The sequence below is a fragment of the Mesoplodon bidens genome, assembly GCF_964165515.1.
Source record: "Mesoplodon bidens genome assembly, chromosome: 13".
Lineage (NCBI taxonomy): Eukaryota > Metazoa > Chordata > Mammalia > Artiodactyla > Ziphiidae > Mesoplodon > Mesoplodon bidens.
Window position 1 is genome coordinate 51,242,367 of NC_138169.1, and position 25,619 is coordinate 51,267,985.

General features: G+C 38.8%; 1 protein-coding gene across 2 annotated transcripts in view; it reads left to right on the plus strand.

Moving 5' to 3' along the window:
• The first annotated feature begins 103 nt into the window (after positions 1 to 103).
• The window catches only part of ELP2 (elongator acetyltransferase complex subunit 2), a 43,995-nt gene continuing 18,479 nt past the window's right edge, over positions 104 to 25,619 (plus strand). The window contains exons 1-14 of one of the 2 annotated variants that reach the window (XM_081253455.1): positions 550 to 632; positions 3,263 to 3,393; positions 3,612 to 3,690; positions 7,227 to 7,297; positions 11,021 to 11,177; positions 11,573 to 11,650; positions 13,035 to 13,099; positions 13,842 to 13,908; positions 14,579 to 14,719; positions 16,207 to 16,302; positions 17,354 to 17,454; positions 17,642 to 17,773; positions 21,206 to 21,355; positions 24,154 to 24,342. In XM_081253455.1, the coding sequence (XP_081109581.1) occupies positions 3,301 to 3,393; positions 3,612 to 3,690; positions 7,227 to 7,297; positions 11,021 to 11,177; positions 11,573 to 11,650; positions 13,035 to 13,099; positions 13,842 to 13,908; positions 14,579 to 14,719; positions 16,207 to 16,302; positions 17,354 to 17,454; positions 17,642 to 17,773; positions 21,206 to 21,355; positions 24,154 to 24,342 (1,419 nt within the window). In that variant the 5' untranslated portion in view covers positions 550 to 632; positions 3,263 to 3,300. Of the gene's footprint in view, positions 633 to 3,262; positions 3,394 to 3,611; positions 3,691 to 7,226; positions 7,298 to 11,020; positions 11,178 to 11,572; positions 11,651 to 13,034; positions 13,100 to 13,841; positions 13,909 to 14,578; positions 14,720 to 16,206; positions 16,303 to 17,353; positions 17,455 to 17,641; positions 17,774 to 21,205; positions 21,356 to 24,153; positions 24,343 to 25,619 lie in introns of both variants that reach the window. The other variant, XM_081253454.1, reaches the window with a different exon arrangement.

Consider the following 25,619-nt stretch of genomic DNA (forward strand, 5'->3'; position numbering starts at 1 on the left):
AAGGGCGGGAGGGGGCGGAGACGCGGTCCGGGTGAGCTCTGAGCACCGAGATCAGTCGGGGGCTCTTTCCTCGAGGCCCTCTGCGCCCTCGCCTCTCTGAAGCCGGAGACTCTCTCGCCAAGGCTCCGCACCAAGCCAGCCCCGTCTGCTGCTGGGAGCCCGGCCGTGAGGGGCAGTGGGACGTTCCTACCGCCACCCCGGCACACGAGCCCCGGGTCTTTCTAGAGGGTCCTGAGCTGTTCCGGTTGGGTCTTCCCTCCTGGGACGGAGGCCGTGCTTGTGCCCTGGGCCAAGATCCAGAAGACAGGCGCTGGTAGAGGCGACAGGCACTGAGGACCACTGGCAGGGGAGGTGGGTGGGGTCGCTCCCGTCCCGCCCCCGGCCGCCTTGGAAACGCGGTGCGGATAACGCCAGCGGGAGACGCGGCGGCCGAGCAGTTCCGCTCCGAGGGCGGAAGTGCGTGCCCAGGTTTCGGCCGTTGACCAGGCAGAAACATGGTGGCACCCGTGCTGGAGACCTCTCACGTGTTTTGCTGCCCGAACCGGGTGCGGGGAGCCCTGAGCTGGAGCTCCGGGCCCGGAGGACTTCTGGCCTTCGGCACGTCCTGTTCCGTGGTGCTCTATGACCCTCAGGTAAGAGAAGTGGCCATACGCCCGACCCCGTGTGCTTCTGGGGCCAAATATGCTGGGTGCGCTTGGGGCGGACTGTAGACGCTGCTCCAGAGCGTGGAGACCGGGTGTGCTGCCCTGTCCGCTTCGGGGAGGGTGTCTGGGCGAGGAGTCTGTCTCTGGCGAGCGGGACTCGCCCCTCGCCCTCTCGTGCGCTGCGTCAGCCTGGGGTCACCATGGTTAGCCCCAGGTAGAATCTCAAATGATGATAACCTTTTCCGAAGCCGCCTGTGGGAACTGTAGTACTGTTAAAGAATCAGTTTGAACTTTAAAAATGTGCAGTTTAGGTATGGGTTGAAGCTATCACACAGATGCTATCTCATTTCTGTGTTTCCCTTAGTGTTACCAAATAAGCTTTTGTTTTCTTGAATTTCAAAGACATACCACTTGTGTTTTAGCTTTGAGAATGGACATTTTAAAGAAAGTGCCATTGGGGTAAAGGTCATAGGGGATGGGGACCCTAAGCACTAGGTGTAAGGCAGGATTTACCTATTCCCTGAACTGCACCCTTGGCCCTTTCCCTATCAAACTTCTCAAGTGACTAGTTTCTGCATTCTTCCCAGAGTTCATCATGACCTCATCCCCCCTGGCTAATTTTGGACAATGCAGTTAGTGTTGCTTCTCAAAAGGAGCCTCAGTATAAAAAGTAAAGTGCTGGAAATTAAAATGCAGTGCAGGAGATAGATATATGTTTTTCTTATCTCACTGCTTTATTAATTTGATTAAAAATTCCATCATCCTAGACATACAGATGGCCACCAGGCACATGAAAAGATGCTCAACATCGCTAATTATTGGAGAAATGCAAATCAAAACTACAATGAGGTTTCTCCTCACACGGGTCAGAATGACCATTATCAAAAAGTCTACAACCAATAAATGCTGGAGAGGGTGTGGAGAAAAGGGAATCCTCCTCCTACAGTGTTGGGAGAAATGTAAGTTGGTGTAGCCACTATGGAGAACAGTGTAGAGGTTCCTTAAAAACCTAAAAATAGAGTTACCGTATGATCCAGCAATCCCACTCCTGGGCATATATCTGGAAAAGACAAAAACTCTAATTCGAAAAGATATGTGCACCCCATTGTTCATAGCAGTGCTGTTTACAGTAGCCAAGACATGGAAGCAGAGTAAGTTTCCATCAACAGATGAATGGATAAAGAAGATATGGTGTATATATACAATGGAATATTACTCAGCCATAAAAAAGAATGAGGTAATGCCATTTGCAGCAACATGGATGGACCTAGAGATTATCATACTAAGTGAAGTAAATCAAAGACAAATATCATATGGTATTGCTTATGGGTGGAATGATAATGATAATGATACAAATGAACTTATTTACAAAACAGAAATAGACTCACAGACATAGAGAACAAACTTATGGTTACCAAAGGGGAAGGGGGGAGGGATAAATTAGGAGTTTGGGATTAACAGATACACACTACTATATATAAAATAGATAAACAACAAGGACCTACTGTATAGCACAGGGAACTATATTCAATATCTTGTAATAACCTACAATGGAAAAGAATCTGAAAAAGAATACATATATATATATGACTGAATCACTTTGTTGTACACCTGAAATGTTGTAAATCAAGTATACTTCCATTAAAAAAATTCTGTCATCCTCATATCCATTGCAGATTTGAACTTATAAACGAAATAATCGTATTCATTTTTCTTACCTTGTGCTTGCTCACCTCCTCCCAGTTTTTGTTTTGTTATTACCATGCACTGTTAACTGGCAAGATAAAGCACTTAAAACCAAGGGTAAACTTTACAGTGGCTATTAACCAAGGCTTTGGAAGCCTGTCATTCTGCAGCTGTTTAATGGGTTTGTGCCCCATGCCCTCTATCACATTTTTATTTTTAATGATAATCTGCTGGCCACGTTAGGGGATTTTAACATCAAAAAAAAGTATATGGAGCCTAGAAAGTACTTATTTTGTTTTGTTAAATATTTGTTGACTGGTTATTTAATGAAATATAAGAATAAGAACACGTCAGATGCTAAAGTAAAGTTTTGGGGATGATGTTAATTCAGCAAACTTTTGAAGACCCTTTATGGGCTAACCTTGAACTGAGTGGTGATGACACAAAGATAATGGGTAATAACTCCTGCCCATCAGGGAATTCTGATTCTAGTGAGAAAGACAATGAAATGCTTTAAATTGTTTCCTAACCTCAACCCATAAGTGAAATACGTTAGTTTATGCACATTTACCCCTGTAAACCTTTTTCTCAGCCACGAGAATTCCGGTTGACATACAAGTAGGTATCAAGCCAGTGCTCTAGGCAGTCAATAGAGAAAGGGGCTATAAAGTGGAGGGCTCAGTAGGCATGGAGTCTTCAGCAGTGGGGGAAGAAAAGCCCAAGTGTGGAGTGACATTGGTGAAAGCAGCAATCTGAGGGTCTGCAGGGAACCTGGCTATAGGCCCTGAAGGGATCTGATGTTTGAGGACCTTAGTAGTTGTGGCCTGGTGACCTTGGGTCATTAAGGCTGAAGAACCCGACACCAGATCAGCCAAGGCATACAAAGTGAGCCACGAATTTGTATCCATTAATCATGAATTCCTCTCTTGAAGGGTGTTTTTGTCAACCAGATTCTCAAATTGGTGCAAGCATGGTAGAAGTAGGCCCTAAGACATGTGGGAACGCAGGTCCTTATCTGGTCTGGGATTTCAGGACAGGCTTCCCAGACAAGAAGAGGACAGAGGTGAGTGAATGTGGAGTGGGGAGAAAGGCAGGAATGAATTAAAAAGTGAATGGATGATTTAAGCCATGGTTAATAGTTCATAAAGGAAGGTGATTCTGTTTGAAGTAATACTGAACTTTTTATTAGCATCAAAAACACTGAAGTCTGATTTTTATTAATTTATTAATTCCTCTGTAGGATAAATTATAATTTACTAACAAGTGTTTTCTTCTCTAAAGAAAAGTATTGTTATTACCAACCTGAATGGTCACGCTGCTCGAGTCAACTGCATACAGTGGATTTGTAAGCAGGATGGTTGTAAGTATTAATCTGACTTTTCTTAATTTAGTAGCATTAGCTTATTTGATATTATGCAATTGGAAAATAGAAGAAAAATGGTATGCCCAGTGAACTATCTGACCTGTACTTTTACTTTATAGCAATTGAAGCATGGATAACACAGCGGTGCTTAGGATGAAGGTAGAGGCAGCCCATTACTCAGGCACCACCCCACCATTGCTTTTGATCCAAAGCCTGTAATCAGGGCCTGTGTTGAGGCCCAGGTTGGGATTCAAAATATTTGGCTTGTTAGGTCTCTTTCTACCACAGACAAACTATTGTTTTTTTAGGCAGGGCATTGCATCTCTCTTGACCCCAGTTTCATCTTAGTAACATATGAAAAGTAAATGTTTGGACTGAATCAGGGGACCCTGAGTGATTCTTGACACCTGTGAGGTCAAAATTATTTTCATAATAATAATAAGTTATTCCTAGTTTTCATTCTCATTCCGTCACAAGTATGCAGTGCCATTTTCCAGTGGCTGCATGGTGTGGGATATTGCAACAGATTAAATACAGAAGCAGATAATAAAAATCCAGCTATATTCTAATAAAGTCAGACATTAAAGAGATTTGCTGAAATGTAAAACAGTGCCTTTCTTCTTATTAATTTTTTGTTTTGGAAAATACAAGGTTCCCCCCATAAAAATGTTATTTATGTTAATGGAGTTCATCGTTATTTTTAAGTAAACTAATAAACAAGTATTTTTCATATTTCTCAGTTTTTTTGTGTGTGTGTGTGGTATGCGGGCCTCTCACTGTTGTGGCCTCTCCCGTTGTGGAGCACAGGCTCCGGACGCGCAGGCTCAGTGGCCATGGCTCACGGGCCTAGCCGCTCCGTGGCATGTGGGATCTTCCCGGACCGGGGCATGAACCCGTGTCTCCTGCATCAGCAGGCGGACTCTCAACCACTGCGCCACCAGGGAAGCCCATATTTCTCAGTTTTAATTTCTAATGTGGTTAATATTGGTACATATAGCCTATATAAACAAAAGGTCTTTGGGGTCCTGAAAAAATAAAGAGTGTAAAGGAATCCTGATATCAAAAAGTATGAGAATTGCTGGACTAGATTATCTCCAGGTCTCTTCCATCTCTAAGATTCCATAGCTCCACAATTTTTTTTTTTTTTTTTTAAATATTTATATTTTACTGTTTTTATCCCTTTTCTTTTAATTAATTAATTTATTTTTGCTGTGTTGGGTCTTTGTTTCTGTGCGAGGGCTTTCTCTAGTTGTGGCAAGCGGGGACCACTCTTCATCACGGTGCGTGGGCCTCTCACTATCGTGGCCCCTCTTATTGTGGAGCACAGGCTCCAGACGCGCAGGCTCAGTAGTTGTGGCTCACGGACCTAGTTGCTCCGCAGCATGTGGGATCCTCCCAGACCAGGGCTCGAACCCGTGTCGCCTGCATTAGCAGGCAGATTCTCAACCACTGCGCCACCAGGGAAGCCCGCTCCACAATTTTTAATTAAGAATGCTTTTAGATGGGCTTCTAAAATCCTATGGAATTTCCTCAGATGTCTTAAATATACCTCCAGTAGTATTCTTATGGATTCTCAATTAATTTTATGTATTATTCTGTTTATTAAATATGTATTGAGAGCATTCTGAGCTAGGCACAAATGCAGAATTTCTTGAATTAGTGAGACTTGGCTATGATTTTTATCTGTGACATGAAAAAAAATGTTTAATAAACTACTTACCTCAGTTGGTGATGCAGGATTAGTCAGCAGTAGGTCAGTAAAAACCATTAAATCTTAGAAAGAGTGTCTGTTAGTGCAGATACTAAAACACAATTGTAATTATATTAATTGCCACCAAATGACATCAAAGACTACTTGAATCTCAGTAAAGGGATTTGTTATAAAATATTAATTTGGGCTTGTATGTTTTATTTTCCCTTTAAAAGTGAGGTTACATAGAATAAACTGCTTGTGTATCACTGTAAACTCTATTATGATTGATTTTCTCAGATTTGGCTCCACTGTCAGATAACTCATGTATACTTTCTAACACATGTATCAGTGACATATAAAATTCTAATAATACCATTTCATATTTTTAAAGTGTCTTATTTTTAACACATTACCTTCATGTACCTTATAGTAATTATCAAAATCATGTAGTTAGGTAAATGGCTTAACTTCTGTGACACATGAAGAAATTAAAGTCCAAGATCACAGCTGGCTGGCAACAGGGTTAGGACGTGAACCTGGGACTTCTGAGTATAAATGTAATGTTCTTTAGACAGTCCCCCAGCTTCTTAACCTAACTATCTAGACATAAGCCAGAAGAAACAAATGGATGCAAAATCCAAACCAAAATTATGTTAGATTATTTCCCCCTTTTTTGGTTCTTACTCCCTTTTTCTTCTATCTTCAACAAAAAGTTGTAAATGTTTAAAAGAACTATTTTGAAATGTGTCTGATCTCAAAAATATGTCATGTACTACTTGATAGCAGCAGCTGACTATAATGTCTCATATATGTTATTTCTGCCAAAAGTGTTTAGCCTGAATCTTATGAGGAAACAACCAGACATATCCAGATTGAGGGACATTCTGCAAAACAACTGGCCTGGACTCTCATTGTCACAAAAAAGGAGGGAAATAGGAAACTATTCAAGATTAAAGGAGACTAAAAACATGTGACAACCAAATGCGCAATGTGTGGTCCTTAGATTCTAACTTAAAAAAAAAAGTTATAAAAGACATCACTGGGACAATTTGGGGAAATTTTAATATGGATTATGTATTACATAACAATACTGTATCAGTGTTAAAATTCTTGAATGTGATAATTATATTGTGGTAATGCAGGAGAATGTTCCAGTTCTTGGGAAAAATGGTAAAATAAGGATGAGAGGTCATCATGTCTCCAACTTATTTTTTATTGTTTGTTTGTTTGTAAATTTATTTATTTTATCTATTTATTTTTGGCTGTGTTGGGTCTTGCTTGCTGCACGCGGGCTTCCACTAGTTGCAGCGAGCAGGGGCTACTCTTTGTTGCGGTGCGTGGGCTTCTCATCGTGGTGGCTTCTCTTGTTGTGGAGCATGGGCTCCAGGTGCACGGGCTTCCGTAGATGTGGCAGGCAGGCTTCAGTAGTTGTGGCACGCAGGCTCAGTAGTTGTGGCATGTGGGCTCAGTAGTTGTGGCTCGCAGGCTCTAGAGCACAAGTTCAGTAGTTGTGGCACACCGGCTTAGTTGCTCCGCGGCATGTGGGATCTTCCTGGACCAGGACTTGAACCCACATCCCCCCACATTGGCAGGCAGATTCTTAACCACTGCACCACCAGGGAAGTCCCTCCAACTTATTTTTAAATCGTTTGTCGAAAACAAAAAAGGGGGTGTGTGTACACATAGAGCAAGATAATTGAGCAAATATGGCAAAATCTCAACAGTTGGTGAAGCTAGGTAAAGGTATATGAGTTTTCTTTTATCTTTTCTATAGCTTTGAAATTTTTCAAAATAGCTGGAAAAGAGTTAAAATGTTTACTGAGGTATGATTTTTTTTCAGCTCCTTCTACTGAATTAGTTTCTGGAGGATCTGATAATCAAGTGATTCACTGGGAAATAGAGAATAATCAGGTGAGTAGACATGTTTATGGTTATAAGAAATGACTGTTATATCTACTTTTATTTTCAGTCTTTTCCCTTATTTCTACTGTGTTCTTCCTTTATGAAGTTTCCTCATTCTTGCTTGTCAGTAATCCAGATCCTGTATCTTCCATATTTCACAGGCCTTGTACCCTTCCCTGTAATCTGCTTCTGTATTCATATGCTGTCAATCATTTCTGTGAATTTCTCATCATTTGGAATAATTTTCAAACTCCTCTTACAGGGGATGTTTGTCTTGTTTTCATTGGTAGCAAAAATTAATACTGCTCTGTGCATAGGACAGCAGTTATCACGTGGATATAGATTTACATAATTATGAGTGATGTTATAATGTGCAATACTGGGTGTGTATGGACCTCTACTGATAGACATTTAGGTTGTTTCTAGTCACAAGCAAAGATTAAAAATATAAAGTTTGTGCATCATATGTTTGAACATCTGCCATGCGGAAGGTGTAGTAGATGAGGCAGGATCCTATTCATGAATCGTGTACATAGTTTTGAAGGCAAAATGCGCTTGAATAACTGAAGTACAAAGGTGGCTCTGTGGGTGGGTGATTTCACTTGCTGTACCACAACCATGCTGCCGTGGAAGTTCACTAGAGACTTAAGAGGCGGCCTTTGGGTTGGGTCTGATAGTGTGAGATGATTTCCTTAGGAAACATTAAAGTGGTGAGGGTTCCAGGTAGGGAAAATCTATGAATCAAAGTGCAGGTAAGAAAGGAGACCATTTGCTCAGAAGTATCCAGTGTTAAAGCCTAAGATGTTTTAAGGGCAGGGCTTTCCAGAGCTTGTTCAGAGAATTATTCATCTCTCAGTTATTGATTGTGGCCAGTCAAGTTTGGGCAACAATGCATATCATATACTTCTCTTAGAGAATCACAATGCCTGTGAGCATAGTGAAGACTCTGAAAAGTTCTGATATGGAAAAACCTGCTTATCTTTGTTTAACTAATATTTCCTAAACTTACTTCAAGTCTGATTTTTTTTTTCCTTCAGATCTTTTAGTATCCCTTGTAACTTTGAGGAACATAGTTTTGGAAATGTTTCTAGATAACACTTATGGGCTGTAATACTAGAGAAGTAGAGAAGGAGAAGATCTTGTGAGAATTTGAATACTTGCTTCAAGAGTTTGTTTTTTATTGGCAGGCATTTGGAAGTCATTGAGGATTTCTAACCAGTGGAGTATGAATACCAAAGAAGATGAATGACAGGAGTGTGCCAAATTAGGATAGGAAAAAAATATGAAGGAAGAGATATGGGATATAGTTTTGAAGGAAAATGATTTGGGCATTGACTAGATAGTTGTCGAAGGAGTAGGGAGCTATTGGGTAGAGGAGTGAGAAATCAAAAAGAGTGGGATTCTGGCTCAGGGCTCTGGAAGAAAGATATTTCTACAAAGCAGAATAGGCAAGTTAGAGGGAAGATGTGGAATTCAGTTGTTAACATGTTGCTTGTATTGCCAGCCAGAGACGGGGCAGGTGTGGAGGAGGGGATTGTGGGGTCACTTAGACTTGAATTAGAGTTCTAATGGTTGTGTAGCAAAGCAGCTCCTGTTTGGATTTACCTTGGCAGAGGAACCCAGAGAGAGCCATTTGAGCACTCATTTTTGAGACCTTGGGTTGAGATTTGCAAGACTCTTTCCTCAGTGCTGCCCTACGCTTCTGTCAGTAGAGAGGATTGCAGGCTGAGTATCTGGCAGACAGCGAACTTAAGAGACCGGACCGGAAAGTAGAATGTGAGGCCAAACAGGGAGGATGAAAGGCATAAAAGAGGGATGAAGGGAATACGAGGATTTGGGGGAAGAAGTCACATATTATAACCTTAGAGGCTTAAAGATTCCTTCTGGTATGCATCTCCATGCACACAGGTGTTCACTACATCTTGACTTCTGATAAAAGGAAATAATTCTAAGCTGGTATAATGAGAGATTTGAGTCTCTGAACAGTGGGCATCGTTTTTTTAAAAGCTGGTGAACTTGAGAGATTTGTTTTGTTTGAGCTTTTAAGGTTCTCTAATGGTTGAAATACAACCCTGCTTAAAAGATGTGAAGTGACATAGAAAACAAACTTATGGTTACTAAAGGGGAAAGGGGGTGGGAGTGGGGATAAATTAGGAGTTTGGGATTAGCAGATACAAACTACTATATATAAAATAGATAAACAACAACATCCTTCTGTATAGCGCAGGGAACTATATTCAATATCCTGTAATAAACCATAATGAAAAAGAATACGTGTGTGTGTGTGTGTGTGTGTGTATGTGTGCATATATATATATATATATATATATATATATAACTACACCAGAAACTAGCACAATGCAACATTGTAAATCAACTATACTTCAATTTAAAAAATAAATAAATAAAGTAGAAAAAAAAAGGATGTGAAGTGAGTTTTTCTATAGATTTAATGTTTCAGGGGGTAATGAAACAGACTCATGTAAAGTTTAAATACAGAAAAATAGGAAGAAGGAAGAAGATACAAAATTTCAACAGTTAACATTCTAATGAACATTGTTCCAGATCTCTGGCTATGTGTGTATAATTATACATGAAAGTGACTTTATTGTACTTGAGTTTTAAAAAGTGTTTTTTTCAGAGAAGCCAAAGGTTAATGATTACAGGAAGTTAGTGTACAGACCCTTATACGTAACTATCAATTACCTTCTTGAGTGGCAGAGTTCTGCTTAACTAATTGGGAAAATAATTGAGGAGACATTTAAGAGACACCTCTGTTTCAGCAGACAACAGTTTACAAAAGGTACCTCTCCAAGGAAGTGGTAGAATCTCACATATTTGGAACTCTAAAAAAATAGATCCAAAATAGAAATGATGGTGCAGGGAATAATCTTGCATGGCAAGCTAGAAGACTTGGTAAACATGGGATTTCCCAGTTCTTTTTGTCATTTTTCCATTTTGTAACTCTGCTTGATACAGGTAAGTATTATGCGTGGATGCTAAAAATACTTGGTAAAAGTTTGATGGAAAATAGAGTGTTTACTCAGTCCCAAAGTATAATCTCACATATTACCACCAAAAAAAAAATTAACTTCACAGTGAAAAAACATGGCAGACACTACCTCTACTAAAATATCAGGGTTAATTTTACTAAAAGTGAGACAAACTGACATTTTGTGCCTCCTGATGTGATGCACTTATGTAGTGGTGACGTCAAAATGTACACCCTGAGTCTGTTCGTGAGGAAATAATCAGACTAATCCAAGAGGAGGGACAGTCCACAAAGCTGGCCTATATTCTTCAAAGATGTCAACGTCATGCATGTCTTTCCATGGTAATAAGCATGCATTATCCTTTTTGTTGGCTTAGAATATGTATCTACAATTATTTAATCAGTTTCCTATTAATACTTATAGGTTGATTGAAGTTTTCCTAAAGGGTGTGTGATGAATGTCCTTCTGCATTTGTCTTTTATTACTTGTTAAACTAGTACTGCTCTCTCAGAGTAGATTCTCAGATGTGAGATTGCTGTGTCAAAGGGTGTGCACGTTTTGTGTATAGTTAATATGATCAGGCAGGATTCTCAAACGTTTACATTCTTCTCAGTTGAGAGGACTTATTTCTGGATCAGGCATTTTAACAGTACCTTTAATCCTCTGATTCTAGTTAAATGCAGGTGAAACTGATAATTCCTTTTTTATCATAATGTTTTTGTTATTCTTTGTGATTCAGCTTTTAAAAGCAGTCCACCTCCACGGCCATGAAGGACCTGTTTATGCAGTGCATGCTGTTTACCAGAGGAGGGCATCGGATGTCGCATTACATACACTGATAGTGTCTGCTGCTTCTGATTCTACTATTCGAGTCTGGTCTAAACAGGGTTCTGAAGGTAAGTTTAGAGACATTGTGATCCAAGCAAATGAAATTAAGTAATTTAATTATCAGATGAAGGACAACTTAGAAGAGCATTCATGTAATTTTTCAGTCTTTCAAGCTGTTTTAAAAATGTTAGAATTCTAATCTACATATTTGTTTCTTTTGCACTTTTCCATAATTCCTCTTTACCAAACTGTTTGATAATGTAAATTCCTTCAAAGTCTTTTCGTATAAGTCTTTTTGTTCTCTGTAACCTTGTTAGAAATTGGCCATTTAAATTCCCATCATCCCTGGGGGCTCAGGACTGACTTCTCTCATCTCCCTGCTGACATCTGATGATGCTACCCAACCTCTAAGGTTGGATACACTCAGAGTTAGTTGTTCATGATGTGTTTTACTATTTCTTAGTGACATGCCTTCAGACCTTGGACTTTGGAAATGGCTTCACTCTGGCTCTCTGCTTGTCTTTTTTGCCTAATACTGATGGTGAGTATCCTGCTAAGTGTATATTAAAAGAGGAATGTATTTTTATATCCCCATACAACCAGAACCTAAAAAACACACTGGATCTCAATTTTGTGTCTAAATGTTTTCAGGAAACAAGTTGAGACATGGATAACATATTTTTGTTCTCGGTATTCAAATGACCTGTGTATAAAACATAAGGTCAAAGGGGGTTAAGGGGGGTGGCTATTAGAAACTTTAGTAGCAGTTAAAAATTTAAGTGACTCAATATGTACTCAAGATTGGTACTGCTATTTATCAAATATACTGTCGATATATATAGATGTAATTTGGGAAAATTACCTAGCTCTATAGAAGGTGAAGGTCTGGGATAAGTTGAGAAAGTACTGAACATGGATCATATGAGTATTTCTCTCAAGGTGACAGCCCCTGCACCTGCATAATGACAGCACCCTGCGTAATGACAGTTTGCCTAAGACCACTTAAAATCTCCAAAGAAAAAGTTCCCCTTTTGCTGTGAAATCCATCTGTACCTATCTTTGATTATCCTCCACAAAGATGATGGCCAATGCAAGTCAGACAGTCTCATGCCTCCTCAGTTACCTGGAGGACAGACCTGGTGGGGAGAGGCCAGGCCTGGAAGCCTCCAGGCTCTTTTGCCCTTTGCAGCAGGAGCTGCGACTCTGGGGTCTCACGTGACGTTCCACTTTGTGCGAGGGCTCCCCAAGAGGAGGAACTACGCACGTTCTGGTTTCATTACATAGAATTTGATTTCTTTGCATCTACGTTGAGGCCAAGTGACTGGAGTTTTTGGCTTTTTTTTTTTCTTTTTAAGTTGATTTAAAGAAAACTAATTTTACAGTCACACCTTTCATAACTTTTTATCCACATAGTTAATTATATGCTCTTTTATTTTGTTCTTTAATTACTTCATGGATTTTGTTTTACTATCAAATTCTCAAAATGTAGGGTCCTCAAAGTAACAAGCATACCCTTAAATCTTTGTGCAGTAGCCCTGATGCTGGGCTCATAGTAGCTCTCCCGGAAATTTTATTATTCACTTGGGCTAACAACATTTCTTGTTAGTCTTCTGGCTGACATAGTTAAATGCTCCCATCTTGCTCTCGAACTTCTCTTTTTACTGCTCCTTCTATCGTAAATGACACAGAATTAAGGAAAGTATTCTCAGTTAATAGTCATTCTTTGCCGAGTAACCATTTAATGGAACATTTTAGAATATTCATTTTATTCCTAAAGACGTTTATTGAGCACTTTCAATTTATTTGTTCAGTGGTGTGGGAAGCAGGAGTCAGGATTCTTTACCTAGAGCTTAGGATCCAGCATAGGTGATGGTCATAACATACGATGGAATACTTAACAGCTATGCCTCTTTTCCCCCCACCAGTACCAATATTAGCATGTGGCGATGATGACTGCAAAATTCACTTATTTGTTCAACAAAATGATCAGGTAATTAATGATGTTTCTTAAGAGGCTAGAATTATGTTCTGCTTAATTACATATCTTAATACAGATTATTTCTAGATTATAGGATTTTGAGGATGTTCCAATCTAAATAATCCAATAGGAGAATCTTTTCTGGCAGTCTTCGGTTAAACAGTTTTTCACTCTTTGAACACCAGGTATACTGCTGCTGCTTTGGCTACCAGGTCCAGAGTCGTGGGGGGAAACAGGTCGTTAGGTGGGGAAGAAGAGAAGGAAGATGCTGTAGTAGTGTTTTGTCCTCCTTAGCAGTGGTTATTTGTCCTTCTGGGCTTTACCTATTCTTTGAGTGGTTAAACTAGAGGAAAGTTTCAGAAAGAGGGTTGGTTAACTCTAGGCTCGTTTAGTTAATAACAGAGGTATTTGTTTCTTTGTATTTTGTAAGAAAGTTAAAAATGACTGAATGTTCAGCCACCCAGCTTTTTTCTATATTGTGTCCACAGCATATGTCATTTTACCTTGTGAATGTTTAGTGTATTTGAGAACTACAGATATTATCTGCTCAGGATTGCTCAGTTAAATTTGGATGATTATGAGATTTTTCATTCCCAAATGAGAGCTCTATCTGATGTCTGATCAGATAGTGTTCCCAGTAAAAGAAAAAAAAAAAGCAATGCAGCCAGACTGGCTGAGACCAAATTAAGACACTGATATACATGAAAATATTAAATTCTTACATCAAGTCATATCATTTTTGTCATCTTACTAGTTTCAGAAAGTGCTTTTTCTATCTGGACATGAGGATTGGATAAGAGGCGTGGAATGGGCAGCCTTTGGTCAGTATGAAATTTTGCTAAAGTACATATAATGGGGACAAGTATGTGTAATTTCAAAGCAGCCTCTTTTTTAAAAAATATTTATTTATTTGGTGGTGCCGGGTCTTAGTTGCAGCAGGCGGGCTCCTTAGTTGTGGCCTTCTGGCTCCTTAGTTGCAGCATGCATGTGGGATCTAGTTCTGTGACAAGGGATTGAACCCGGGTCCCCTGCATTGGGAACGTGGAGTCTTAACCACTGCACCACCAGGGTAGTCCCCCGTGTATGTTTTAATTAAAAACTTTCTTTGTATGTAACATTTTCCTATTGGCCCAATTAGAAAAGAGGATACTTATCCCTGGTATTCACTATTAGTTGGGTTGGTAGAGGATGAAACAAGTGGATATTTATGAGAGGACAGTAGTTGTTACACATGCAGACGTTCTTGAGAAGTTCTTTGTAGAAATTAGTAGATTGTACAGGAATACCACATACTATAACCATTTATTAGCATTGTCTGTATATTTGTCAGTGTTACTGAAAATGAATATAGGTCAAATGAATGAAGGATAGGAAGCAAAGTCTAATTTTTTCAGGAAATCTAGAAAGGTGTATATTGTGGAAGAAAAACTCTTATACTTAAATTTAAGAATAGAATGTTTTAAACGTAATAAAATTTGTTTTTTTAATTAGGTAGAGATCTTTTCCTAGCAAGCTGTTCACAAGATTGCCTGATACGCATATGGAGGCTGTATATAAAATCGACATTTTTAGAAACTCAGGAAGATGATAATATAAGACTGAAAGAAAATACTTTTACTATAGAAAATGAAAGTGAGTAATAATGAAAATATTTGATTTAACAATACTCAGGTTTCCTAGCTGATTTACTTATGTTTCACTACACACATATGTGAAGGTTAGGTTTTTTTTTTCTTTTTTGGCGGTATGCGGGCCTCTCACTGCTGTGGCCTCTCCCGTTGCGGAGCACAGGCTCCGGACGCGCAGGCTTAGCGGCCATGGCTCATGGGCCCAGCCGCTCCGTGGCATGTGGGATCTTCCCAGACCGGGGCATGAACCCGTGTCCCCTGCATCGGCAGGCGGACTCTCAACCACTGCGCCACCAGGGAAGCCCGAAGGTGAGGTTTTCAGAAGTATCAGATCCCTAGCTGAAACTGATATATGCATTTTTCCTTTTTTATTTTTATGTGAGGGTAAGTCATTTTTCATATATGAAACTTATTTTCTTTCTAAACCATGTTAGTGAGATTTTTTTAAATTGCTGAAAATAATGTTATTTTCTCAATAAATTAGTTTGTAAAATATTACTTAATTTGCAGTTTTAGCATAGGAAGATCAAAAGGGTTAATGTGAATTATTCATACCTTTTTTGGAGGATATTCATCAGAGATAACTAAATCCCTATATTTGAGTAGTATATATAATTCTGATTTTCTCACTGTCTGGCATCAGAACAATAATCCTCCATGGTAGATCCTGTTGGAATGTTGTATTTGAAGGAGATATTTTTGGATGTGTGTCTAAATTATAAAATTAGTCCTCAGTAAACACTTCATCCAGGAATATTCTTCTTTGTTATTACTCTTCTTGGTTGTAAAGCCCATTGGAGTTGAGATTTGTTAACAGGTTTATGGAGAGAACCAAGAAATACTATAACCAGCATATTGTGAGTAGCTATTTCCAAATATGAACATTTTTGCGATATTTTCATTAATTATTTTGTTTGAACGGTCACAGTACTGATTTGACTTCCTTTATTTCTGCATTTATCTTAGGTGTTTTTTTTTTTAATGGTACTTTAGACTTATTACACAAAATGAGTGAGGATAGCAAGGAGGCTGGCATGTCTGTTTTTGCTTTTTTTGAGTCTTTTTTGTTTTTTTGGCCGCACTGTGTGGCTTGTAGGATCTTAGCTCCCCGACCAGGAACTGAACCCAGGCCCTTGGCAGTGAAAGTGCGGAGTCCCACTGACTGGACCGCCAGGGAATTCCCTGTTTTTGTTTTTTAAATGCAGTGTAAGAGTATCCCTGAAAATTTAAAATAGAACATATACCTTAATTTTTATTATGACTAGGTAGTGAAAATGTAAAAAAAATTTATATATCTTTAGAACTTTTTTGTCCTGTAGTTTTGAACAGTGGGTAAAGTTAATGAAATTTAGAATGAATGCTTTTTGTTGAAAATAAATCATATTCTGTTCTGATTTTTTTTCTTTGGATGTAATTGTACAACTGAGCTGGTTTTGAAAATGTTCTTTTTAGAAGAGCTTTGTGGAAAAAATCCTTTTTTTGTTGTTGCAGGTATTAAAATATCATTTGCAGTTACTCTGGAGACTGTGCTGGCTGGTCATGAAAACTGGGTAAATGCAGTTCATTGGCAGCCTTCATTTTACAAAGGTAGGAAGAAAAACACACAAAGCTGTCATTTCAGTACAATCTCACTTACATAATTTTAAGCTGAACAAATGAAGTAGAGGATATTTTTTGAGTGTAATTAGAAATCTCAACTATAAGACAGTGTCAAGTTGGCAAAGTGTAATACTGCAGCCCTGTTCTGCTAGACACTCAATTCCATTGAAAATTGTATTTCTAAGAGGGAAAAGTATGATTCCTGCCATGATGCCAAAACTGCCATATGCCTTTTAACTTTTTTTCTTTAAAGTTTTTACCTAGTCCTTATGGGATTTAAGAGAAGTTGACTTTCAAGCCAGCTTCACTGGAACCTTTACCCTTGGAAATACAATGTTGGTAATACCAAGATACATCATTTATGAAAAAGTAAGGACTTCCCACTCTTTCTTTTGCCCTTAACTTCTGTCTATGGAGTGACGACTGGTGCTAGGGTGTAGAGGTGCACACGGCAGCAGCCTCATGTTCTTCCCCCAAGACAACAATAGAGAATAGCAATAATTAATGCTCAGGTAACACCATCCAGCTTTTATTATATTATGCCATATTTGCTGCAGTTAAAAAAAGATAAATTAGATATTATAGATACTGGGGAATCCCTGTATAGTTTTTCCTGAACCTTTTCCCCTTCATCCTTCCCTTGAGGCTGAATTCAGTGTATATTATTCCCATGCATATTTTTATACTTTTACTGAACATTTATGTAACCATAAACAGTATTGTTTTACAGCTATTAAAACTTGATATCAATATGCCTTTGTCCTCTTACGACCTGTCTTTTTAGCTTAACATGGTTTGGATTCATGTAACTCTAATTTACTTATTTTTATTGCAGTATAATATTTCATTGTCTAAATATTACCACAAGTTGTTTATTTGGTCTTCTACTGATAGACTTTTGTGTTGTTTCCAGTGTTTTGCTATTGCAGTGGAACAATGAAGGTTCTTATAGTACCCATGTTGTGTTTTTCTGATAATCTACAAACAGGATGCTTATTGATCACCTAAAGGCATTGGTTGTTTATTTTTTTTTCTTTAGATGGTGTTCTGCAACAGCCAATGAGATTGTTATCTGCCTCAATGGATAAAACCATGATTCTTTGGGCTCCAGATGAAGAGTCAGGAGTTTGGCTAGAACAGGTAAAATGTGAATACTTAAGGAACAGAAAACTGGGTTTATTAGACAATAAATCCCAAGTCTGTATTCCTAGAGCTGCAAATATTTGCTCTTTGTGTACGTTAAATAAGTGAGAATGTAGTCTCTGGAATGAGTTATTTCTGTTGTGAGAAATTGGTTATGAATTGTTTTCCGTCTATTGTTGAATAGGTTCGAGTAGGAGAAGTAGGTGGCAATACCCTGGGATTTTACGATTGCCAGTTCAGTGAAGATGGCTCCATGATCATTGCTCATGCTTTCCACGGAGCACTGCACCTTTGGAAACAGAATGCCACTAACCCAGTAAGAAAAGTGCTTTTAAATCATTTCTGATTAGATAGAGTAAATCCTACGTGAAACCTAGGAAAACAGTGTTGTTTTACGTATAACTCTCTACAGAAACACAGTAGAGGAGGCATTTAAGTTCAGGTGACATCACTTCTTTATGTAAATTTATTCTGTAGTTATATTAGGTAAGAAACTCATGCTTTTCTAAGAACAAAATTCAGTTGTCCAGCATTGTTGAGATACTGAAATTTGCAGGTAGGTAAACTTACATAAGGGAAGTTTAAGCTCTCCCTTAAAGCTATATACGTTTTGTGGTAGGAGTTTTTCCTAAAATGTATAATTTCTTTGTCTTGTTTTTTAAATTAATTTTCTTTTTTAAATAATTAATTTATTTTTGGTTGTGTTGGGTTCTCGTTGCTGTGCGCAGGCTTTCTCTAGTTGCTGCGAGTGGGGGCTACTCTTCGTTGCGGTGCACGGGCTTCTCATTGCGGTGGCTTCTCTTGTTGTGGAGCGCGGGCTCTAGGCGTGCAGGCTTCAGTAGTTGTGGCTCGCGGGCTCAGTAGTTGTGGCTCGCGGGCTCTAGAGCGCAGGCTCAGTAGTTGTGGTGCACGTGCTTAGTTGCTCCGTGGCCTGTGGGATCTTCCCGGACCGGGGCTCAAACCCATGTCCCCTGCATTGGCAGGTAGATTCTTAACCACTGCACCACCCGGGAAGTCCCTCTTTGTCTTCTTAAAAATAACATAATTTGATATTTTCCTGTTGGATAGCTAGGTACTCCATTGATAATTATTGAATGAATGACTGACACAAGGGCATTAGAAGCACCTGTTATTTTATGACAGAATATATTAATTCTCTCAGGGGCTCTTGATAATGTGTAATTCTAAATGGTCCTCCAAATATTGGGCTCTTCTAGATCTTTCTTATAGTTTTTAGTCTCTTCTCAGAGAGGGGTAATCTTCCTCTAATCATGTAGCTGCCTCTCAGCATTATTCCAATCTCTTCTTTCTAATTTGATTCTGATATGCTTTCTTGGGTTTGGGGAAATGAGATAGCAGGAAAAGTGGGTAGGAGCACACGAATCTTGGCCCCAGCACTTACTAGCTGTGTTTTTGAGGTCATTAGTGAACTTTTGTCTCCGGTTCCTCATCAGTAAAATGTGGACAGTAATAGCACCTACTCAGAGGATTTTTATGATACTAAAATGAATTAATATTGGTATAGTATGAGAAGTAGGGCCTGGTACATACTGGGTACTACATATTTTAAGTAAATAAATCAAAGAAGTCAGAACATAGAGCAAAATGTGAGTTAGCAGATTTTGAATGTGCATCTAATGGCTTCCCTTATAAAGTAAAAATTCATGGAGCTCCAGTGGTGCAATCGGTTAATGTGTGGTACTTAAGTACAAATTCATGGATTTGCATGACCTTTAGTTTGTGGGCTTTGTAATAGTTGTGTCAGGCAGGAGGATTTGAATTCTCAGTATATGGAGTGATTTACTTTTCCCTTGTATCTTCGATTTGGAGTTGATCTTTAAGATTGTTTTTAGTGTTAAATGAACCAGGGAACCATTAGCTATGACACTTGTAAATAAGATATTTTTTAGGATAAATGTAATTTTGTTCTTTTTTTTTTAAATTTATTTTTGGCTGTGTTGGGTCTTTGTTGCCGCGTGTGGGCTTTCTCTAGTTGTGGCGAGCGGGGGCTACTCTTCATTGCGGTGTGCAGGCCTTCTCACTGTGGTGGCTTCTCTTGTTGCAGAGCATGGGCCCTAGAGTGCAGGCTTCGGTAGTTGTGGTATGCAGGCTCCGTAGTTGTGGCTCGCAGGCTCTAGAGTGCAGGCTCAGTAGTTGTGGTGCACGGGCTTAGTTGCTCTGTGGCATGTGGGATCTTCCTGGACCAGGGTTCGAACCCGTGTCCTCTGCATTGGCAGGTGGATTCTCAACCACTGCACCACCAGGGAAGTCCCTTAATTTTGTTCAGAGCTCCTTTGAGCTGTATTTCAGCTGGTCTTGAGAGGGCCTTCATAGAAAAAAGCATCAGCTGAGTAGGGAGAAACTCAAACCAGAGGACAGAATTTCACTACTTTTGCTTGTAACTTGACTTCATATTTATAATAGCTATTTACCAAGTGTTTAGGGTGATTTTTTTATAGACTTTTATTTGTTTATTTTAAAGATTTTTGCTTTTTGATGTGGACCGATTTTAAAGTCTTTCATTGAATTTGTTACACTATTGCTTCTGTTTTATGGTTTGTTTTTTTTGGCTAGGAGGCATGTGGGATCTTAGCTCCCCGACTGGGGATCAAACCCACACTCCCTGCATTGGAAGGTGAAGTCTTAACCACTGGACCGCCAGGGAAGTCCCTAGACTTTATTTTTTAGAGAAATTTTAGGTTTACAGAAAAACTGAGTAGAAAATACAGAGTTCCCATTTTCCCCTGCCCCCCACACATGCACAGCCTCCTCCATTGTCAGCATCCCACACCAGAGTGGAAATTTATTACAGTCAGGGGTGATTTCTAAAAACAAACACTGCCCTTTAGGACTGTACCCATAGTCAAAAGTGCTGCACTTTGTTCAGAACTTTTCGGAACCTCCCATTAGTGCTAACTTTAGAATCAATTTTTATGTCACAGAAGAAATTAACAGCATTTCTTTGTTCCAGCCTATTTATGTTTTTGACCAGAAAATAATATAGCTTAGCTGACCGTATTCATCAGACTTGGCTTTGAATGACCTTTTAGCTACTTATACAAATTTAATTTTCCTCTGAAGTTCAAGTTTTACCACCACTTGAGTTGTTGAAAAAGATGCTTTGTGGACCAGGCATATGACATTTTCTGTATTTCATTTCACTGTTTGTTTATGTGGTTGCTGAGGCAGGTTCCCTCAGGAGGTGGACTAACTATGTTTGATTTAACCTCTGTCCTCTACACCTGCAGCTCTTTTCACTTAATACAGAAAGTTGGTCAGGCACACAGAATCTACAGACTCACATCACACGGTGCTCTACTATTGAGTTTGACAGATAAATACTCACATAGTATCTAGTATGGGCCAGCCTTGTACAAATATAGATTCATCTAATTCTTATAACAAACATGATCTAGGTAGCTCTTTTACAGAAGGGTTACTTGAGGCACAAAAAGGTTAGGCAGTGTTCTAGGAGGCAGTCATAAATGATGAATGGAGGGGACTTTCCCAAGATTACTGCCTTAAAGGACACAACGCATGTTTGAATGTTCAAGTTCTAATATATTGATACTTGACTGGAAAACAGATCCTATTACTTTAAGTTCCCATCTTGTTTACTTAGCTCTTCACCTTGCTTGGGGGCTAAGGTCTTTCCCATATCAGACCTGAGGGATGAAGGTATTATCAGGTTTAATTTTGAGTGATGGTCTTTGATTATTTTGATGTGTCATGAGCACTTTCATTGCAGAGAGAGTGGACTCCAGAGATTGTTATTTCAGGACACTTTGATGGTGTCCAAGACCTAACATGGGATCCAGAAGGAGAATTTATCATCACTGTTGGTAATGACCAGACAACTCGACTTTTTGCTCCATGGAAGAGAAAAGACCAATCACAGGTAAAATGTCTTCCTACTTGACTGATCCACTTTGCAAAGCATCCATGAGCCCATGAAAAGTGGGGCAGCATCATTAGCCATTAGGGAAACGTAGATTAAAACCATGATGAGATGCCACTACACACCCTCTAGAGTGGCTAAGGTATAAAATACTGACAATAGCAAGTGGTTGTAAGGATGCCGAGTGACCGGATCTTTCTTACATTGCTAATGGGAATGCAAAATGGTGTAGCCACTCTGGAAAACAGTTTAATATTTTCTTAAAAACTGAAGCATTCCAAAGAAGACATACGGATGGCCAACAGACCCATGAAAAGATGCTCAGCATCACTAATCATCAGGGAAATGCAAATCAAAACCACAATGAGTTACCACCCCACACCTGTCAGAATGGGCATCATCAAATAGATAACAAATAATGAATGTTGGCCAGGAGGTGGAGAAGAGGGGTCCTCCTGCACTGTTGATGGGAATGTAAGTTTGGTGCAGCCACTGTGGAAGATGGTATTGAGGTTTCTCAGAATATTAAAAATAGAACCACCCCATGATCTAGCAGTCTCACTTCTGGGTATTTACTTGAAGAAAACAAAAACACTAATTAGAAAAAAATGTATTCACCTCTTTGTTTATTGAAGCATTATTTATAATAGCCAAGATATGGAAGCAGCTAAGTGTCCATTGATGAGTAGATAAAGAAGATGTGGTATATAGGCAATGGAATATTACTCAGCTGTTAAAAAAATGAAGTCTGAAATATATGCACAACTGAGTCACTTTGCTGTACAGCAGAAATTAACACAACATTGTAGATCAACTACTTCAATAAAATTAAAAAATAAAAAATTTTTAAAAATGGAAAAAAAATGAAGGCTTGCCATTTATCACAACATGGATCTAGAAGATATTGTGCTGAGTGAAATAAGTCCGATAGAGAAAGACAAATACCTTATGATCTCATATGTGGAATCTAAAAAACAAAACAAACAAACAAAGTGAAAACAGACTTATAGATACAAAGAAAAAACGGGTGTTTGCCAGAGGTTTGAAGCCAGGTGAAATAGGTGAAGGGATTAAGAGGCACAAACTTCCAGTTATAAATAAGTTACAAGAGTGTGAAATACAGCATAAGGAATATGGTCAATAATGCTGTAATAACTTTGTAATGGGACAGGTGGTTGCTAGACTTACCATGGTTGACGATTTTGTAATGTATTTAAATGTCGAGTCACTATGTTATACACCTGAAACTAACATAACATTACATTTTATTTCAACTGTATTTCAGTTAAAGGAAACTTAAGCATACACATATTCTTTATAATTCAAACAATTAAAATGTTAGCTGTCAAAATGTGTTTACTTCAGTTCCACATAAAAGTTCTCATAATACCTTGTAATTTTAGGTTTAATTCATTAGGAAACACTAACAAGGGAATTCCCTGAGGGTCCAGTGGCTGAGACTCTGTGTTTTCACTGCCGAGGGCTCGGGTTTGGGTTCGGTCCCTGGTCAAGGAACTAGGGTTCCAGAGACCGCGTGGCGCAGCCAAAAAAAGAAAGAAACACTATCAAGTCTGTAGTAAAAGCTAATTTCTAACATCATATAGTGTTACATAATAGTGGTCGAGACCAGTTCTTGTTCAAGGAACTTTTCAGGCTTGGCCCTGAGCTTTAAAAAACCACAATAAAACTTTACCACTGATAAACCATTGAACTGTATACTCAGAGAAACTATAGTCAGCTTCACTTTCTGATAAAAATTCATGGAACTGACTCTGGGTCAGTCTATGAAGCTAATGAAATTGGCCACTGACATTTCTGTTTCAGCAGCATGTGGTAGATTAATATTGATAGAGTTGAGGACATTGGGAGCAACACTATAGTCAAGTAAAAAGGCAAATAATTTTGGAGTGGTTTTCTGTGGCTCTTGGTAATTTGTTATCAATATAACTCAGTTGTTGTTTAGCATGATCCTTTAAAAAAAAATCAATAGATCAGACTTTACCAAAATGTGAAATTCTACTCTTTGAAAGACATTGTCAGGAGAATGAAAAGTCACAAACTGGGAGAAAGTATTTACAAAACACATACCTGATAAAGATTTTTATCTAGAGTATATAAAGAACTTTTTGGAACTCAGGAATAAGAAAACAATCCATTTTTTTAAAAAAGGGGGCAAAAGATGTTTATCCAAAGAAGATGTATGGATGGAAAATAAGAACAGGAAAAGATTCTCATTAGTCATTAGGGAAATGCAAATTAAAGCTACAATGAGATACCATGACACCCCTATTAGAATGATTACAGTTGAAAGGCTGACTGCACAAGTGTTGATGAGGGAGGGTGTGGGCAGCTGGATCTCTCATACACTGCTGGTGGGATTGTAAAATGTACAGCCACTTTGGGAAATCATTTGGCAGTTTCTTAAAAATTTAAATATACATCCACATCATCCAGTTATTGTACCCATAGGTAATATTTACCCAAGAGAAATATATTCATGCAAAGACTTATACACGAAAATTTGTGACTTTTTCCAGTAAGACAAAAACTGGAAAACAACCCAAATGTCTGTAAGTAGGTGAATAAATCAACAAGTTGTGGTATAGCTGTACAAGGGAGTACTACTCAGCAATAAAAAGTATTGACCTGTTGATAAACAGAACAGCATGGATGAATCTGTCCCATGGTCACATTTCCATGGCATAATGAATGATTTTGTGTCTGATATTTTGCTTGTTGAAAAGAATTCAGTTTTTGAAATGCGTGATCATTTTTGTTTATCTTTTTTTGATACCCAGGTGACCTGGCATGAAATTGCAAGGCCTCAGATACACGGATATGACCTGAAATGTTTGGCAATGATCAGTAGGTTTCAGTTTGTATCTGGAGCGGATGAAAAAGTTCTTCGAGTATTTTCTGCACCTCGAATTTTTGTGGAAAATTTTTGTGCCATTACGGGCCAATCACTGAATCACGTGCTTTGTAATGTGAGTATTCCTCTAAATGTTTTAACTAGATCTAGCCACTTCATATAAAATTTTAGAAAGTTTCACTTAAGGCTGTAAATGGAGTATATGGGTAGAAAGAAAGTCAAATCATTTTATTATTGGCTTGACAAACTTGTGTGTGCACTGTGGCAGGCAGTAATTTAAATATTAATATTAGAAATTTTGTAACAGTTAAGCCCAAGAGACTGTAAAGAATTAAAATGTTAAATTAAGGCAGGAATACTATGCGTCTTCACTGTGCTTGGTAACTACAGTAAAACAAAGCATAATAGATGGGTCATATTTTCAAGGAGATTACCATCTAGATGTAGATTAGGGGTAGTGGACAATGGAACTAATGTCCCTGTAATTATTAGATGAAACCAGTTAATTGCTAAATCTTGTGGCTAAAGTAATTTTCATAGGAGGAAGTGGTCGCTGTAGTAGAGTAATGAGAAAATGGGGCTTCATTTGAGTTTTGAGAGGGTAAGTTTTTATTAATGTTTGTTTATACCCCCTTTCTACAAAAGATTTGAGCACTTACAAAGATACATAGGTTATAAACATTATAGAGTAACCAGTTATGAAGGAAGGGAGAGTAAGTAGGAAGGTATTTGTGTTACACAGAAGTTCACGTCATACAGTCCGTTGCAGTACTTAGAGTTGGGTCATGAATTTGCTTCTGAACTTGAAAAGGATGAGTACAATTTTGATAGGCAGATGGAAAGACAGAGAGCAGTGGGGTGGCCAGAGCTGCTTGAATGAAGAGTATATAGAGGGAAATGGAGGGGCTGGGGGAAAGTCAAATGGTGGAGGACCTTGGGAGGCAGGCGTAGTTCAGACTCTGGTACCAGCGAAGGTCCCTAAACAAAGAAAGTGATGAAAAGCACTTTGGGACGAAGAGTTATGTGGCAGCAGGATACCTTTGAGCCCAGAGACTTTGGAGGCAGGGACACTAGCACCAGTCTGGGTAAGACTGGAGAAGAAAGTAAGAGTCATTTTGAAAGAAATGTCCAGCTGTGTTTCCTGGAGTGTATCATGGGCGCCTCAGGCCACAGGCTCTCTTGATTAGGTAAAGGAGATGAAAGATTCTGTTATGCTGTTTCTAATGCTAATGGACAGTGGAACAAGATCAAAAGGGAGGCCTCGAGTGGTTATTATACCAAGCTAAGCATATAGTGGTGGAGGGCAAATTGGTTTGAGGATCTGACAATTCTAGGGATTGAAATGTGGTTTTAGTATTCCATAAGAGGCTAGTCCCAGGTGTATATTCAATT